The sequence below is a fragment of the Nerophis ophidion genome, linkage group LG08 (genome assembly GCF_033978795.1).
Source record: "Nerophis ophidion isolate RoL-2023_Sa linkage group LG08, RoL_Noph_v1.0, whole genome shotgun sequence".
NCBI lineage: Eukaryota > Metazoa > Chordata > Actinopteri > Syngnathiformes > Syngnathidae > Nerophis > Nerophis ophidion.
Genome location: NC_084618.1, coordinates 70,335,885 through 70,352,994, shown reverse-complemented (window position 1 = coordinate 70,352,994; position 17,110 = coordinate 70,335,885). Strand labels below are relative to the sequence as shown.

General features: G+C 42.7%; 1 protein-coding gene across 3 annotated transcripts in view; it reads right to left on the bottom strand.

Annotated features, from left to right (window-relative positions):
• Positions 1–634: 634 nt before the first annotated feature.
• pcdh15b (protocadherin-related 15b) overlaps positions 635–17,110 on the bottom strand; it is a 375,223-nt gene continuing 358,747 nt past the window's right edge. For 2 of the 3 annotated variants that reach the window (XM_061909585.1, XM_061909586.1), the window contains 2 exons: positions 14,559–14,688; positions 635–1,570 (listed from right to left, as the gene is read on the bottom strand). In XM_061909585.1, the coding sequence (XP_061765569.1) occupies positions 869–1,570; positions 14,559–14,688 (832 nt within the window). In that variant the 3' untranslated portion in view covers positions 635–868. Of the gene's footprint in view, positions 1,571–2,984; positions 4,156–14,558; positions 14,689–17,110 lie in introns of all 3 variants that reach the window. The other variant, XR_009807925.1, reaches the window with a different exon arrangement.

The window sequence follows — 17,110 nt, the reverse complement described above, 5'->3', positions numbered from 1 at the left end:
ATCAAATATGTTGTCTTTGTAGCATATTCAACTGAATATGGGTTGAAAATGATTTGCAAATCATTGTATTCCGTTTATATTTACATCTAACACAATTTCCCAACTCATATGGAAACGGGGTTTGTATATACATATATACACACATATATATGTATACATACACACATATATATATATATATATTATACATATACACACACATACATATATATATATATATATATATATATATATATATATATATATATAGAACATAAAATAGTTTTATTGCCATTGTTGGAGAACGGGTTCACAATATACATATATACACATACATATATATGTGCACACACACACACACACATATATATATATATATATATTTATATATAGATATATATGTGTGTATACATGTGAAAATAACTATATATACATATGTATATATATATATATATATATATATATATATGTACATACACACACACACACTGGTTTAATGTGTATATTTTATAGTAAAACTTTGTTTAACCTTGTATGTATAATAGCTAATAATATGTAGTAGCTTACACAGTAGTTCAGTTTGAAATTGAAATTGAAGAGTTCTCACCTTAGAAGAGTCGTAAGACAAGAGGACAATATTGGCGCCATAAAGATGTCAGTGGATGATGGATTTTATTTCTGGCAAAGGCCAGCCAGGAAACGTGACAAAGACCAAAATCCAAGTTGAAAACGGTACAAGACGAGTCGTCGAAAGAGTGTAGGATGTCGAGTGGAAGGCGGCTAACCTTCTTCTTTAGCTTTCAGTGTGTCTTAAAGGGTGATTGTAGTTTGAGGACACGTTGATGACATGCTGACTCAGCTTGGCACTGAAGCGTCCACCAAGGGCGAGTCATAGTTTGGTCATGGGGATGTGGACGTTGTTCCAGGTTCCCATCCAAAGCTCTCCTTGCTCCTCCTGCGTCCTCTCACCGGCACACTGAGGAAGATCCCTCATGACCAGGCCTTCCTCTGCATCGCTGTTGCCGGCATCCACACTGGACTCCCTCTCGCCTTGCCCCAGTCCGTCCCCGTCCTCGGTGGTCCCCGTGTGCAGCAGAACTCCGTTGGTCCCCGAGTCAGAGTCGGGGGGCTGCTCGTGAGCGTCCACGTCCACCTCGGAGGACACGCTGGACTGCCGGGTGTCAAAGACGTTGACCGTCTTATGGATGTCAAAGTTACTGAAGGAGGGGGTGGGGGGGCTCTTAAATGTGCGCAAGGTTTGGGCGCCGCCCTGCGGTACAGTTCTAGCACCGCTCAGGGGTATTTTCTCCTCCAACGTGGCCGCCATTTTGTCCAGTTTTTTAAAGTGCTTGGCCAGCTGTGAGCTGAAGACGGGCGACGGGGGCTTGCTGTTTGGGGCCGCTGTTCTCCGGGTGCGGATGATGGAGCCGTTCTGGGCCACGTAGAGGCCGCCGTTGACATTGCTGTGGTTGTTTAGCGTGGAGGGGGCGGGGCGGCCGCGTTGGGGTTCCGGGGCGCTGTCGTCGCCGGTGGAGCTGGTCTCGTACTCGCGGTCCAACATCAGCTTGATGCGACGCTTGCGACCGCCGTGCTGGGAAACACACAGAAGACAAGTCACACCAAAAAGCCCGGAAAATAAAACGACCCTAGATTGTCACCTCTTGGTTTGCGCGTATGCACCTCTGGTATAAACATTTATATTTAATATTTTTGGCCACTGTAAAATCACACGCAGTTTGAACAGTAACACTGTTTGAATCTTTAATTAAGTGATTCCTTCGCGTACCACTGGTTTGAGAATCTCTAGAAACCGAATGCAGCTTATTGTTTTCCATCCATCCATTTTTTACCGCTTATTCCCTTTGGGGTCGCGGGTCAGCTACAATCGGGCGGAAGGCGGGGTTCACCCTGGACAAGTCGCCACCTCATCGCAGGGCCAACACAGATAGACAGACAACATTCGCACTCACATTCACACACTAGGGCCAATTTAGTGTTGCCAATCAACCTATCCCCAGGTGCATGTCTTTGGAAGTGGGAGGAAGCCGGAGTACCCGGAGGGAACCCACGCAGTCACGGGGAGAACATGCAAACTCCACACAGAAAGATCCCGAGCCTGGATTTGAACCCAGGACTGCAGGAACTTCATATTGTGAGGCAGACGCACTAACCCCTCTGCCACCGTGAAGCCCGCTTATTGTTTTCATTGAAGCTAATAATATCTAGCAGTTCTAGCCTTCTACGCAAAGGATGCTTGCAAGCTGCTCTTTTGACTTGATGATTATTGCAAAAACAAAGTCCACCTACAGTATGTCCAAAAAACAAAGTCATAGTCCCTGACAGGAGGAACAAAGGACAGGATTTAGGGTGACGGGAATGTTTTATTTACATATCCTCACTTTCAAAATAAAGCTTGAAAATCACCAAGCAACTCATCAACCCTGTCCCAGAAAGAACCACGGTCACTGAGCTTTGAACACACTGGACGTGTCTGTCCTTGTCCTGTAAAGACTTGACTGTTCAGTAAAAGAACGCTATAGTCTAAGAACACGGTCATTGTTTTTCCCCTTTACCTGCTATCTGTCCCTCTATTCTGTCCCTCTAGCGCTTGTCATAGTTGGGTCGCCAAAGTGCTTGCCCGTGTATAAATTGCCTGGAGGTCACTTGGTTACAGAAATCCAACCCTACGAATATTCATGTTTAACCTGCAAGTTTTTATCAGTTTGGAAACAAAACTGTTCCTTGGCCGACGTTCTCTGGTTGAAGTCCTTCAAAAAGCGGACAACGTGGGTTTCTTATTACTCGCACGGTCCGCACACAGCAAACACAGCACAGGAAGGAGGGACAGGACTGAAAGAGGATGCTGGAAGAGTTTTTAGAGCAGCAAAGAAGTGCTTTAAAAGCCACCATGCATTAGTCAAGGTGATAGAAACACAAACCAGATCAGATCAAAAACCCCAAACCAAGGCAAATTTAATCAAGTCCAAGTAAAGCCAAAGTCTTACTTCAAGGCAAAGAAGAACATCTCCAAGGAGACGTTGTAGGGTTGAGCTAATCTGCATCTTAAGCGTCCGTTTCGTCCCGTTCAGTCATGTGACCAGTATCCTCCTCAGTGTCCTCCATGATGGGGGACAAGTCGTCCGTCTGCGGTGGCGAACTCTCCGTTTTGTCTCCATGTGTTTTTGAAGCTTTGCCTTTTCCTTCTCTCGCCCCGCCTCGTCTCTTCAGACGCGCTCGATTTCTTGGCCCGTCCTCTTCGCTTTCTGTTCCAGACTCCCTACCAGAACCGGACCCGTCCTGGCTCAAAGACGCCGAGGGACTCTCTGTGTCCGATTCAGTCTCCTCTCGCTCTGTGGACACGCTGGAGGAGCTCGGGATAGTGGAGTCGGACTCTCTGCGCTCAGAAAAACGCTGCTCATTGAACCTTCTTTGCCATCTCTCTGATGACCCGCCTTCTCGTCCGACCTCCCGACCCCACCTGTCCCCCCACCTGTCGCCAAACCTGTCCCCCCGTGCTGCACCGTCTCTGCCCGACACGAGAGCAGAAACACTCATGTCTCCTACGGAACCACACACCCTTCTACCTCTCTCACCTCCTCTATTTCCGCCATCGCCCCACACTTGGCCACCCACCCTCGCAGGGCCCTTGAGCCTTCTGGCGAGGGACATACCAACAGTCTCGTACGGCTTTTGTTTCATCGGCAACCCTTGCAAATAATTCCTATCCATGTGAGGATCACCGTTGGAGACCAAACCAGGCCGCTGTGAAGCGGTCTTCCCTGTCATCTTGATCCTTCCAAGAGTGTCCAACTCTTCTCTGGTTCTTTTCCTTTCTTCTTGACTCCCTACTTCTCTCTCTAAGATCTTTCCAGAATCTTCCGAAGGTTTAATTCGGGCTTTGTTCCAAGGTGGGTGGAGAGATGGGGGCGGCCCAGTGGTTTTACTAGCAAAAGGTAGCAGGGAGCTCACCAGAGCCTTCAGCTTGGCTACAGTCCCCAAACTCACAGGCTTTAAACTTCCTGGTGACGCCACACCATTTTGTGTTTTATCAGCCTGGCTTTCATCACTCACAAGGGGCAATGAGACCTTTTTGGGGGGCACGTGGTGAGACGGAGGATGCGCCCGGCGGTAGGCAGGGCGTGGCGGGAATGTGCCTCCTTGAGGGTGTCTTCTCACCTGTTGCCGTGGAGGCGTCGTCCCCCAAAACCAGAGCAAATATTTTAGCAAAGAAAATAAACAATAGGGATTTTTGTTAAGTATTGTTTGGAAAAGATTACTACAATGTGTACACAAATACAGTGGGGCAAAAAAGTATTTAGTCAGCCACCGATTGTGCAAGTTCTCCCACTTAAAATGATGACAGAGGTCTGTAATGTTCATCATAGGTACACTTCAACTGTGAGAGACAGAATGTGAAAGAAAAATCCAGAAATTCACATTGTAGGAATTTTAAAGAATTTATTTGTAAATTATGGTGGAAAATAAGTATTTGGTCAACCATTCAAAGCTCTCACTGATGGAAGGAGGTTTTGGCTCAGAATCTCACGATACATGGCCCCATTCATTCTTTCCTTAACACGGATCAATCGTCCTGTCCCCTTAACAGAAAAACAGCCCCAAAGCATGATGTTTCCACCCCCATGCTTCACAGTAGGTGTGGTGTTCTTGGGATGCAACTCAGTATTCTTCTTCCTTCAAACACGACAAGTTGAGTTTGTACCAAAATGGATACATGGAGGATACAGCAGAGGATTGGGAGAATGTCATGTGGTCAGATGAAACCAAAATAGAACTTTTTGGTATAAACTCAACTCGTCGTGTTTGGAGGAAGAAGAATACTGAGTTGCATCCCAAGAACCCCATACCTACTGTGAAGCATGGGGGTGGAAACATCATGCTTTGGGGCTGTTTTTCTGCTAAGGGGACAGAACGATTGATCCGTGTTCAGGAAAGAATAATGAAGTGAAGTGAAGTGAATTATGTTTATATAGCGCTTTTTCCTCAAGTGGCACAAAACGCTTTACACAGTGAAACCCAATATCTAAGTTACAATTAAACCAGTGTGGGTGGCACTGGGAGCAGGTGGGTAAAGTGTCTTGCCCAAGGACACAACGGCATTGACTAGGATGGTGGAAGCAGGGATCGAACCTGCAACCCTCAAGTTGCTGACACGGCCGCTCTACCAACCGAGCTATACCGTCCCCATGGGGCCATGTATCGTGAGATTTTGAACCAAAACCTCCTTCCATCAATGAGAGCTTTGAATGGTTGACCAAATACTTATTCTCCACCATAATTTACCAATAAATTCTTTAAAATTACTACAATGTGAATTCCTGGATTTTTTTTTCACATTCTGTCTCTCACAGTTGAAGTGTACCTATGATGAACATTACAGACCTCTGTCATCATTTTAAGTGGGAGAACTTGCACAATCGATGGCTGACTAAATAATTTTTTGCCCCACTGTATTATCCATCCATCCATTTTTCTACCGCTTATTCCCTTTGGGGTCGCGGGGGGCGCTGGCGCCTATCTCAGCTACAATCGGGCGGAAGGCGGGGTACACCCTGGACAAGTCGCCACCTCATCGCAGGGCCAACACAGATAGACAGACAACATTCAGACTCACATTCACACACTAGGGCCCATTTAGTGTTGCCAATCAACCTATCCCCAGGTGCATGTCTTTGGAAGTGGGAGTACCCGGAGGGAACCCACGCATTCACTGGGAGAACATGCAAACTCCACACAGAAAGATCCCGAGCCTGGATTTGAACCCAGGACTGCAGGAACTTTGTATTGTGAGGCAGACGCACTAACCCCTCTTCCACCGTGAAGCCACTGTATTACTATATAATTATATATCATTTTAATAATCAACAACCACAGAGCACTTCTGGGCACAATTATTGGGCAAATATTGTTACACAGTTATCACTGGATAACTATTTGTGTGCACAATTACCTGGAAACTATAAATTAGCACTATTACTGGGGAATTAGAACAAATAGAATATGTCCACACGAACAAGGATACTTTATAAACACATGCTTATCTCTGCATTCAGTGGCCTAGTGGTTAGAGCAGGGGTCGGGAACCTTTTTGGTCGAGAGAGCCATAAAAGCCAAATATTTTAAAATGTATTTCCGTGAGAGCCATATAATATTTTTAACACTGAATACAATTAAATGCGTGCATTTTTAAGAAAGACCAACATTTTTAGAGAATAATTAAGTCTCTTATTCTTTTTAATAACGTTGTTATTGGAGCAGTACATCTAGGATGGTAGAGCGGCCGTGCCAACAACTTGAGGGTTCCAGGTTCAACCCCCGCTTCCGCCATCCTAGTCACTGCCGTTGTGTCCTTGGGCAAGACACTTTTCCCACCTGCTCCCAGTGCCACCCACACTGGTTTAAATGTAACTTAGATACTGGGTTTCACAATGTAAAGCGCTTTGAGTCACTAGAGCAAAAGCGCTATATAAATATAATTCACTTCACAATATAATTCACTTATTCTAAAGCTAACCAATAATAAATATAATACTTCTTACCATTAATATAACTTCTTGAACAGGTGCGATAGAAAATGGATGGTTGGATTAAAACGCATGAGAATGTCTTATCTTTTGAACGTTATTTTAAACACTGTGATGATCAGCGGAATTATTCATTACTTATCATGTTAAGCAATGCCAGCTAATATTTATCTGAGCGCCAGATGCAGTCATCTAAAGAGCCACATCTGGCGCTAGAGCCTTAGGTTCCCTACCACTGGGTTAGAGTATCCACCCTGAGATCGGTAGGTCGTGAGTTCAAACCCCAGCCGAGTCATATCAAAGACTATAAAAAAGGGACCCATTACCTCATTGCTTGGCATTCAGCATCAAGGGTTGGAATTGGGGGTTAAATCACCAAAATAATTTCTGAGCACGGCCATCGCTGCTGCTCACTGCTCCCCTCACCTCCCAGGGGGTGAACAAGGGTGATGGGTCAAATGCAGAGGACACATTTCACCACGCTTAGTGTGTGTGTGTGTGTGTGTGAGTGTGAGACAATCATTGGTACTTTAACTTGAACTTGTCCACACACAAACGCGTACTTTAGTCTTAAAAAATGCACATTTTTGCAAACGCTGACCGAGGGGAAGAGTTTCACAACTCTCTCCTCAGCGTATGTCTGCATACGGCTCAACCGCGACTTGTGATGACGTCACACTTGTGCACTTGTCATTTCCTGCGCTCACTATATAGTAAACAACACCGCCTTTAAACACACCAAGAGGACTTATACTGTTTGTATGTTTGAACATAAACATACTGCTAGTTTTACTCATCCTTGATGAAGAAACATACTGTTTGTATGTTTGAACATAAACATATTGCTAGTTTTACTCATCCTTGATGAAGAAACATATACTGTTTGTATGTTTGAACATAAACATATTGCTAGTTTTACTCATCCTTGATGAAGAAACATATACTGTTTGTATGTTTGAACATAAACATACTGCTAGTTTTACTCATCCTTGATGAAGAAACATATACTGTTTGTATGTTTGAACATAAACATATTGCTAGTTTTACTCATCCTTGATGAAGAAACATATACTGTTTGTATGTTTGAATATAAACATACTGCTAGTTTTACTCATCCTTGATGAAGAAACATATACTGTTTGTATGTTTGAACATAAACATATTGCTAGTTTTACTCATCCTTGATGAAGAAACATATACTGTTTGTATGTTTGAACATAAACATATTGCTAGTTTTACTCATCCTTGATGAAGAAACATACTGTTTGTATGTTTGAACATAAACATACTGCTAGTTTTACTCTATGTTGATGAGGAAACGCATCAAAATGGGCTTTCAAAGATGCTCCGACCCTCCCGCCAGCACCAAAGATTGTTTTGAATACGATCGCGGTCGGACATCGGGCTGATGGGACAATTTTGGCAAGCAAGACTTACTGCTTTGTGTCCTAAGAAAGACCTTTTTTTTAGCCCCGTAACAACAAATCACAAAGTTATTTATTTACTTGTGTTAGTTGCGCGAGCAACTAAAAAAAAAAAACCATGACAAATCCTTCCTTCTTGTTAGTGAGTACTGATGATTGAATGAGTTATCACTTTGCAGCGACATGCACGTACGTGCACTGTAGGCACTTAAATATTCAGGAGGTTTCCTTGGCTCATTGATAATGTGAGCTGATTTTAGAAATAAAATACACTCTACTGCACATATATTATTATATTGATGATTAAATGTGTTATAATTCCACAAGTGTTAGGTTTTAGCAGCCCATGTGCGCTTTAGGCACTTAAAGATTCATAATGTTCCCCGGTTCTCTGTAAGTGCAGACAGGTTTTTATTACAATGAACATGTCATTGTACTTCTAGGGCAGGGGTTGGCAACCCGCGGCTCAGGAGACGCATGCGGCTCTTTGACAACTCTGATGTGGCTCAGCCGCATACTTGCCGACCACCCGGAGAAGTCCGGTAAATTTCCAGATTTCAGTGTCTCTACCAAAAATCTCCCGGGTAAACTTTTTTCGATTTCCCCCTAAACATCAACTTTGAGGGCGTGCCGTGATGACAATGCCTCAAACACCCTTTATCCGTGTCATCGCGCCAGGATTTTCACCATGCTATCTGCGTGCCGGCCGGCTGGTCACATTTTGGATGCGACCTCTATCTGAACTGCAAGGCATACTTGGTCAACAGCCATACAGGTCACACTGAGGGTTGTGATAAAAACAGCTTTAACACTCTTACTAATATGCGCCACACTGTGAACCCACACCAAACAAAAATGACAAACACATTTCGGGAGAACATCCGCACTATAAGACAACATAAACACGACAGAACAAATACCCAGAATCCTATGTATCCCTAACTCTTCCGTGCTACATTATACACCCCCGCCGCACCCACCCCGCCCACCTCAACCGACACACGGAGGAGTGGGAATGGGGGTTTGGTTGGTGGTAGCTGGGTGTATAATGTAGCCTGGAAGAGTTAGGGATACATGGTATTCTGGGGATTTTTTCTGTCGTGTTTATGTTGTGTAATAGTGCGGATGTTCTCCTGAAATGTGTTTGTCCTTCTTGTTTGGTGTGGGTTTACAGTGTGGCGCATATTAGTAAGGGTGCTAATTAAACGGCCATCCTCAGTGTGACCTGTATTGCTGTTGAATAAGGATGCCTTGCAGTCTCTTATGTGCGTCTGCAACAGTCTCATCAAACAATTCTTTGGGCTGTCAAGCTATTTGCACAAGTTGTAGAGGGCGCTAGAGGTAGTGTCATCATTGTACGCTCTTATTATTGTTCATTGGGTGAGCACCAGCGTACATTCGAGAGAATAATTACTCTGAATTTCGGGAGTCTCCCGGGAGAATTAGAAGGGTTGGCAGGTGTGACGCTGTCAAGCGGCATTCATATAAAACTCACGGGCCGAACTAACATTACATTTTCGTAATAAGGTGCGGGCCGCGTGTCTGAGACCCCTGGTTTATACATAGCACAAAGCAAAAAAAAAGCTCTGTATGCAGTATTATTTCATTATAAATTTCAAAAGAGTTGTGTGGCTCCCATTGTTTTCTTTACTTTGTGAAACGGGTCGAAATGGCTCTTTGAGTGGTTAAGGTTGCCGACCCCTGATCTAGTGTGTCACAGTAACCTTTATATTGACAGAGGCGTAATGTCACCAAGTCTTGCGAGGCAACAATGAGCTCACTATGCAACTATTATTAGGCCACGTCCACACTAACACGGCGAGTTTCAAAACGCATATCAGGGGTTAGAACGATCTCCAGCCACACCAGTGTAGCTTCAAAAGTATCTATGTCTACACACAAACGCATACACCTGCTACCATGCACACTTTGTCTAATCAGAAGCCTGAAAAAGCAGTAACAGCTGACTTGGTGGCATTACACCTGTGTTATTTGTTATGTTTATTTTGATTTAGCAGACATAGAATAACATCAACATTATCTTTAAAACCAACCTGCACTTACACAGAGCCCTGGAAACATTATGAATCTTTTTTTAGTGCTTAAAGAGCCAGAAAATAATTGAGAAGCACTGATTGAAACAAATGGAAACAACGCACGTAAGTTGACTTCATGATACGTCGTTAAATAAGGACTAAAAACATGCCCTAATGTTTTATCTTATGACATTTAGCAAAAGGTCTTGACAGCGATTGTATCCAAAACAGCCGACTGTCATTGGTGCTGGTGGGAGTGTCGAAAAGCCCTTTTTGATGTGTCTTTTTCATCTATGGAAAGTGAAAATAGCAGCATGTCTATGTTCAAACATACAGTAAGTCTACCTTTGATGTGCTTAAATAAATGATAAATGGGTTGTACTTGTATAGCGCTTTTCTACCTCCAAGGTACTCAAAGCGCTTTGACACTACTTCCACATTTACCCATTCACACACACATTCACACACTGATGGAGGGAGCTGCCATGCAAGGCGCCAACCAGCACCCATCAGGAGCAAGGGTGAAGTGTCTTGCTCAGGACACAACGGACGTGACGAGGTTGGTTCTAGGTTGGATTTGAACCAGTGACCCTCGGGTTGCGCACGGCCACTCTCCCACTGCGCCACGCCGTCAGCAAAGCAGTGTTGTTGTGCTTTGGAAATGACAGAGCACAACCGTGACGTCATCAGAGGAGTATAAGTGTTTGTCTAAGCCATGATTGGAAATCTACACTTTGGCCGGCGTTTGCAAAAGTCTGCATTTTTAAAGGGGAACATTATCACCAGACATTACACACACCAAGTCAAATCGGCTCTGTTCATTTCCGTTTTTTCGACTGTTTTCCGTACCTTGGAGACATCATGCCTCGTCGGTGTGTTGTCGGAGGGTGTAACAACCCGATCAGGGACGGATTCAAGTTGACTTACGTGGAGTGTGCATCGATTAGCACTGCATGCTAATCGATGCTAACATGCTGTTTAGGGTAGCTGTATGTACATATTGCATCGTTATGCCTTATTTGTAGCTATATTTGCATCCAGCTTTCCCCCCACCCACATTTAATGGCAAACAAACACATACCAATCGACGGATTCAAGTTGCACTAGTGTCAAAAGATGCAAAAGTCCCTCGTTTGTTCTGCACATTTTACCGACGATAGCGATGCTACGACAGAGATGTGTGGATATCCTGCGACACTCAAAGCAGATGCATTTCGAACGATAAAGTCAACGAAATCACAAAAGTGAGTTTTGTTGATGTTATTGACTTACGTATGTGCTAATCAGACATATTTGGTCACGGCATGACTGCCAGCTAATCGATGCTAACATGCTATTCAGGCTAGCTGTATGTACATTTGTAGCTATATTTGCATCCAGCCTTTCCCTCCACCCACATTTAATGCCAAACAAACACTTACCAATCGACAAATTTATGTTGCTCCAGTGGTCAAAAGATGCAATCGTTGGTTAGAAGGTGATCGCCGAATAGCTTCAATAGCTATTCGCTTAATAGCTTCAGTTTCTCCTTCAATTTCGTTTTCGCTATCTGCCTCCACACTCCAACCATCCGTTCCAATACATGCGTAATCTGTTGAATCGCTTAAGCCGCTGAAATCCGATTCTGAATCCGAGCTAATGTCGCTATATCTTTCTGTTCTATCCGCCATGCTTGTTTGTATTGGCGTCACGCGGTGACGTCACAGGAAAATGGACGGCTGGTTTTACAGATTGCAAAAATCAGGCACTTTAAAGCCTTTCTCCTGGATATTCCATGATGGGTAAAATTTAGAAAAAAACTTGGAAAAATAAAATAAGCCACTGGGAACTGATTTTTATTGGTTGTAACCCTTTTGAAATTGTGATAATGTTCCCCTTTAAGGACAAAAGTATGAGTTTGCTCGTTGACAAGAGGTCTAAATCCAGAAATAACTATGTGTTTATTAAGTATCCCTGTTCGTGGTTGGCACCTATTAGCACACTATGCAACCATTAGTATGTGCAATACTTACAGTGCATCCGCAAAGTATTCATGGAGTTTCACTTTTTCCACATTGTTATGTTGCAGCCTTATTCCAAAATGGAATAAATTCTGTTTCTTCTTCTCAAAATTCCACAGACAAAAATTCAATGTGACAATATATTTTTTTAAATTAGCAATTTTATTAAAAATAAATAAACTAAAAACAAAACAAAACACGTACATAAGTCTTCACAGCCTTTGCTCGATACTTTGTTGATGCACCTTTAACAGAAATTACAGCCTCAAGATTTTGAATAGGAAGCCACAAGCTTGGCACACCCATCTTTGAGCAGTTTCGACCATTCCTTTTTGCAGCAAAGGAAGCATTACATTGCTGCATTTATCTTTCCCTCTATCCTGACTAGTCTACCAGTTCCTCATCAACAATGTATTGGGAAAAGGCTGTCAGTGGTTCTTAACCTGGGTTCGATCAAACCCTAGGGGTTCGGTGAGTCGGCCTCAGGAGTTCAGCGGATCCTCCGCCGCGGAGGTCAAGACACACCCGACTCATTGTGTAAATAAAAACTTCTACCTATCGGCGTATTATGTATACAATGTTCCCCTCTACTTTTCCATCTGATTTGCAGGTGTGTAATTTGTTGTGAGTTTACGCACTGTGTTGGTTTTGTTCTTTGAACAAGGTGATGTCTATGCACGGTTCATTTTGTGCACCAGTAAAAAAAATTTGAAAAAAAACCCATTTTATTTTTAACTAAAGAATGGATTGGTGAATGCGCATATGAAACTGGTGTTCGGCACCTCCAACAAGGTTAAGAACCACTGCTGTAAATACTTATTCACGTGATTTTATTTTGTTTTTTTTATTCGTAATAAATTTGCTTTCTTTGTTTTTAAACTTTTCACATAGTCATTATGTGTGTAGAATTTTGAGGACACAAATGATTATTCCATTTTGGAATAAGGCTGTGTAACTTAACAAAAAAGTGAAGCCCTGTGAATACTTTCCGAATGCACTGTAGGAAGCAATCGCTGCGCATGAATACTGAGTAAGCATTCGTGCTCACAATTATTAGCAACAACTAATGTCTTATAAGACGAGTGTAGGCTCATAACGTGAGAGGCCTTGGATATTTCTCATTGCCGAGAGCTCAAACCACTCGTAAACGTTTTTGTGTGTCTGTATGCGCAGTAAAACTATGGAACAAACTGGACTTAACACAAGTAATGCCAAACTATTAATCAATTTAAACTATTATATAAACATTGGGTCTGGTTCAAATATAGAGATGTGGGTCTTTAATTTGACCAGTTGTTGTACTCTGTCTCAAAGTGTTAACGTGCTCAATATTCACCTTACCATTATTGCTATGTTGTCTATTACCATTATTGGTATTTTGTCTATTACCATTGTTGGTAGGGTCATTCTTTCTACATTGTTGATACAGTGTAATAATTATTGTTACCTGTGGTAATGCCACTTTGATACAAGATTTGTATAATCCTTAAACAAATTAACGGTGAAACTCACTGAATGGAGAACTGGGGGTGGAATTAAATAAAATACCTTCTTCACACTCCCTTTCAGGCAAAACTGAACATGCTTACATACTGTACATTACCTTTTGCAGTATATTAATTTATATTATTATGTATCAGAATCAGAATCAGAAATACTGTATTAATCCCCGAGGGGAAATTAAAATGTTCATGTACAGTGGGACAAAAAAGTATTTAGTCAGCCATCGATTGTGCAAGTTCTCCCACTTAAAATGATGACAGAGGTCTGTAATTTTCATCATAGCATGATGTTTCCACCCCCATGCTTCACAATAGGTATGGTGTTCTTGGGATGCAACTCAGTATTCTTCTTCCTCCAAACACGACGAGTTGAGTTTATACCAAAATGGATACATGGATGATACAGCAGAGGATTGGGAGAATGGCATGTGGTCAGATGAAACCAAAATAGAACTTTTTGGTATAAACTCAACTCGTCGTGTTTGGAGGAAGAAGAATACTGAGTTGCATCCCAAGAACACCACACCTACTGTGAAGCATGGGGGTGGAAATATCATGCTTTGGGGCTGTGTTTCTGCTAAGGGGACAGGAGGATTGATCCGTGTTAAGGAAAGAATGAATGGGGCCATGTATCGTGAGATTTTGAGCCAAAACCTCCTTCCTTCAGCGAGAGCTTTGAATGGTTGACCAAATACTTATTTACCACCATAATTTACAAATAAATTCTTTAAAATTCCTACAATGTGAATTGCTGGATTTTTTTCCACATTCTGTCTCTCACAGTTGAAGTGTACCTATGATGAAAATTACAGAGCTCTGTCATCATTTTAAGTGGGAGAACTTGCACAATCGGTGGCTGACTAAATACTTTTTTGCCCCACTGTATTGTCTACCTTGTACTTTTTTTTTTATGTCATTGCCTGAAATAAATGAATAAAAAATTAAAACGTGCAGTTATTGCGCAACAATGCGCGTGCACAAATACTAGGCAAGTATGGATGTGCACAGTGTAGAACTTTGTACATAAGTCCATGGCTGATTAAATCGAAATAATGCTGTAGTTTCCTGTGCTTACCTCGACATCGGACTCCTGCGGACTGTAGTAGTAGCTGCCGTCGTCGTCAACAACCACCTCTCCATATTCATCGTAGAGGCCGGAGGGCGAGATCAGCTTCCTGCGGCTGCCGTAGTGAGGAAGGTCATAGCTGCAGGCGGACACAAAAGCTTTAATAACAGCAAGAAGAGCTCTCATTTCGCAACATTGTCGTTGATATTTGAAGCCTTTTGTTGCTGCTTAAACCAATCGGTGGAAAAGAGAAGAGGAATCGGCTTAACAAAAAAAAGATTATCCAGGGCCACTTAAAGTGCCGGCGTGCAAGAAACACAATTTTAATCACAAAAGGAGCATGTTGTGGCCAGCAGGCATTGTGTTTGCAAGCCCCCGACTGGAATAGATTTTTTCTACTTTATTTTGTTCTGCTTACGTGAGCGCTGCCTGCTTTGGAAGGCCAATAAAGAAGAAGAAAAAAAGACAAATAGGGTCACGTTTCAACTCGATGGAGCCCACACACCCTGCAGCTAGCAACTGGCACAGCCTATATGTCATGCATGCAAGATTTAAGTTACAAATCCCCTGGATAACCTTTGGCTCCAGAGACATAACAAGTTGCTGCTGCTTACGATCTTATAATGACGTTAACCCTGAAGAGATCCCTGGGACAGGAAAGATGGTTAAAGTATATCATTTATTTAAAAAAATATATATATTTATGTTTAGTAAAGAAGTACCTTTTGTACAATAAGTAGTCTACTGGGAAAAAAAAGATTTATGTATGCTCCTACCAGCATACAGTGGGCCAAAAAAAGTATTTAGTCAGCCACCGATTGTGCAAGTTCTCCCACTTAAAATGATGACAGAGGTCTGTAATTTTCATCATAGGTACACTTCAACTGTGAGAGACAGAATGTGAAGAAAAAATCCAGGAATTCACTTTGTAGGAATTTTAAAGAATATTTTTGTAAATTATGGTGGAAAATAAGTATTTGGACAACCATTCAAAGCTCTCACTGATGGAAGGAGGTTTTGGCTCAAAATCTCACGATACATGGCCCCATTCATTCTTTCCTTAACACGGATAGATCGTCCTGTCCCCTTAGCAGAAAAACAGCCCCAAAGCATGATGTTTCCACCCCCATGCTTCACAGTATGTGTGGTGTTCTTGGGATGCAACTCAGTATTCTTCTTCCTCCAAACACGACGAGTTGAGTTTGTACCAAAAAGTTCTATTTTGGTTTCATCTGACCACATGACATTCTCCCAATCCTCTGCTGTATCATCCATGTGTTCTCTGGCAAACTTCAGACGGGTCTGGACATGCACTGGCTTTAGCAGGGGGACACGTCGGGCACTTAATACAGGTAACGAGTGGGGGACAGAAGAGCTTCTTAAAGAAGTTACAGGTCTGTGAGAGCCAGAGATCTTCCTTGTTTGAAGTGACCAAATACTTATTTTCCACCATAATTTACAAATAAATTCTTTAAAATTCCTACAATGTGAATTCCTGGATTTTCTTTTCACATTCTGTCTCTCACAGTTGAAGTGTACCTATGATGAAAATTACAGACCTCTGTCATCATTTTAAGTGGGAGAACTTGCACAATCGGTGCACTCCACCCTTTTCCGGGCGAGAACCATGGACTCGGACTTGGAGGTGCTGATTCCCATCCCGGTCGCTTCACACTCGGCTGTGAACTGATCCAGTGAGAGCTGAAGATCTTGGCCAGATGAAGCCATAAGGACCACATCATCCGCAAAAATCAGAGACCTAATCCTGCAGCCACCAAAGCAGATACCCTCAACGCCCTGACGGCGCCTAGAAATAGGTAGGTGTTTTTCGTAACTACCGTTGTCTGTTTAACCAATTTCACTTAATCAAGCCTTTTTGAAACATTTCACACAACAAAATAATAGGAGTATATTCATATATATATGATTCCTTCTGAGAAATCATATCAGATTAATACCGGCATCGGACAATAAAGCAGACGACTTTTAGCTGTGTGTGTGTGCAGCGCTCATATTCATAACAGCTCGTGACGTCAAGCGTACACGTCATCATTACGCGACGGTTTCAAGAAAAAAGTCCCGGGAAATTTAAAATTGCAATTTAGTAAACTAAAAAGGCCGTATTGGCATGTGTTGCAATGTTAATATTTCATCATTGATATATAAACTATCAGACTGCGTGGTCGGTAGTAGTGGGTTTCAGTAGGCCTTTAACAAGCGATAGCAGATAAGGCGATTAGCTATAAATCATGCAGGGTTGCAAAGTCTGATACCCTGCTAAGAGTCAAAAATGAGTTTTGCTCTAAGCCAACAGAATCTGGCCAATTGTGTGCTTTCCGTGGCAGGTTGCCTGGTTAGCTGCTACGCTAGGAAGACACAATTACCGTATTTCCTTGAATTGCCAAAGGGCATACAGTATGCACCTGCCTTGAATTACTGCCGGCTCAAACTCGCTTTGCATGCTTAGTATTACCGCCTGGTCAAACTCGTGACGTCACGAGTGACACTTTCCCTGTCATCTTTTTCAAATTGGAGGCTGATTTCAATACCGGTAATTTGAA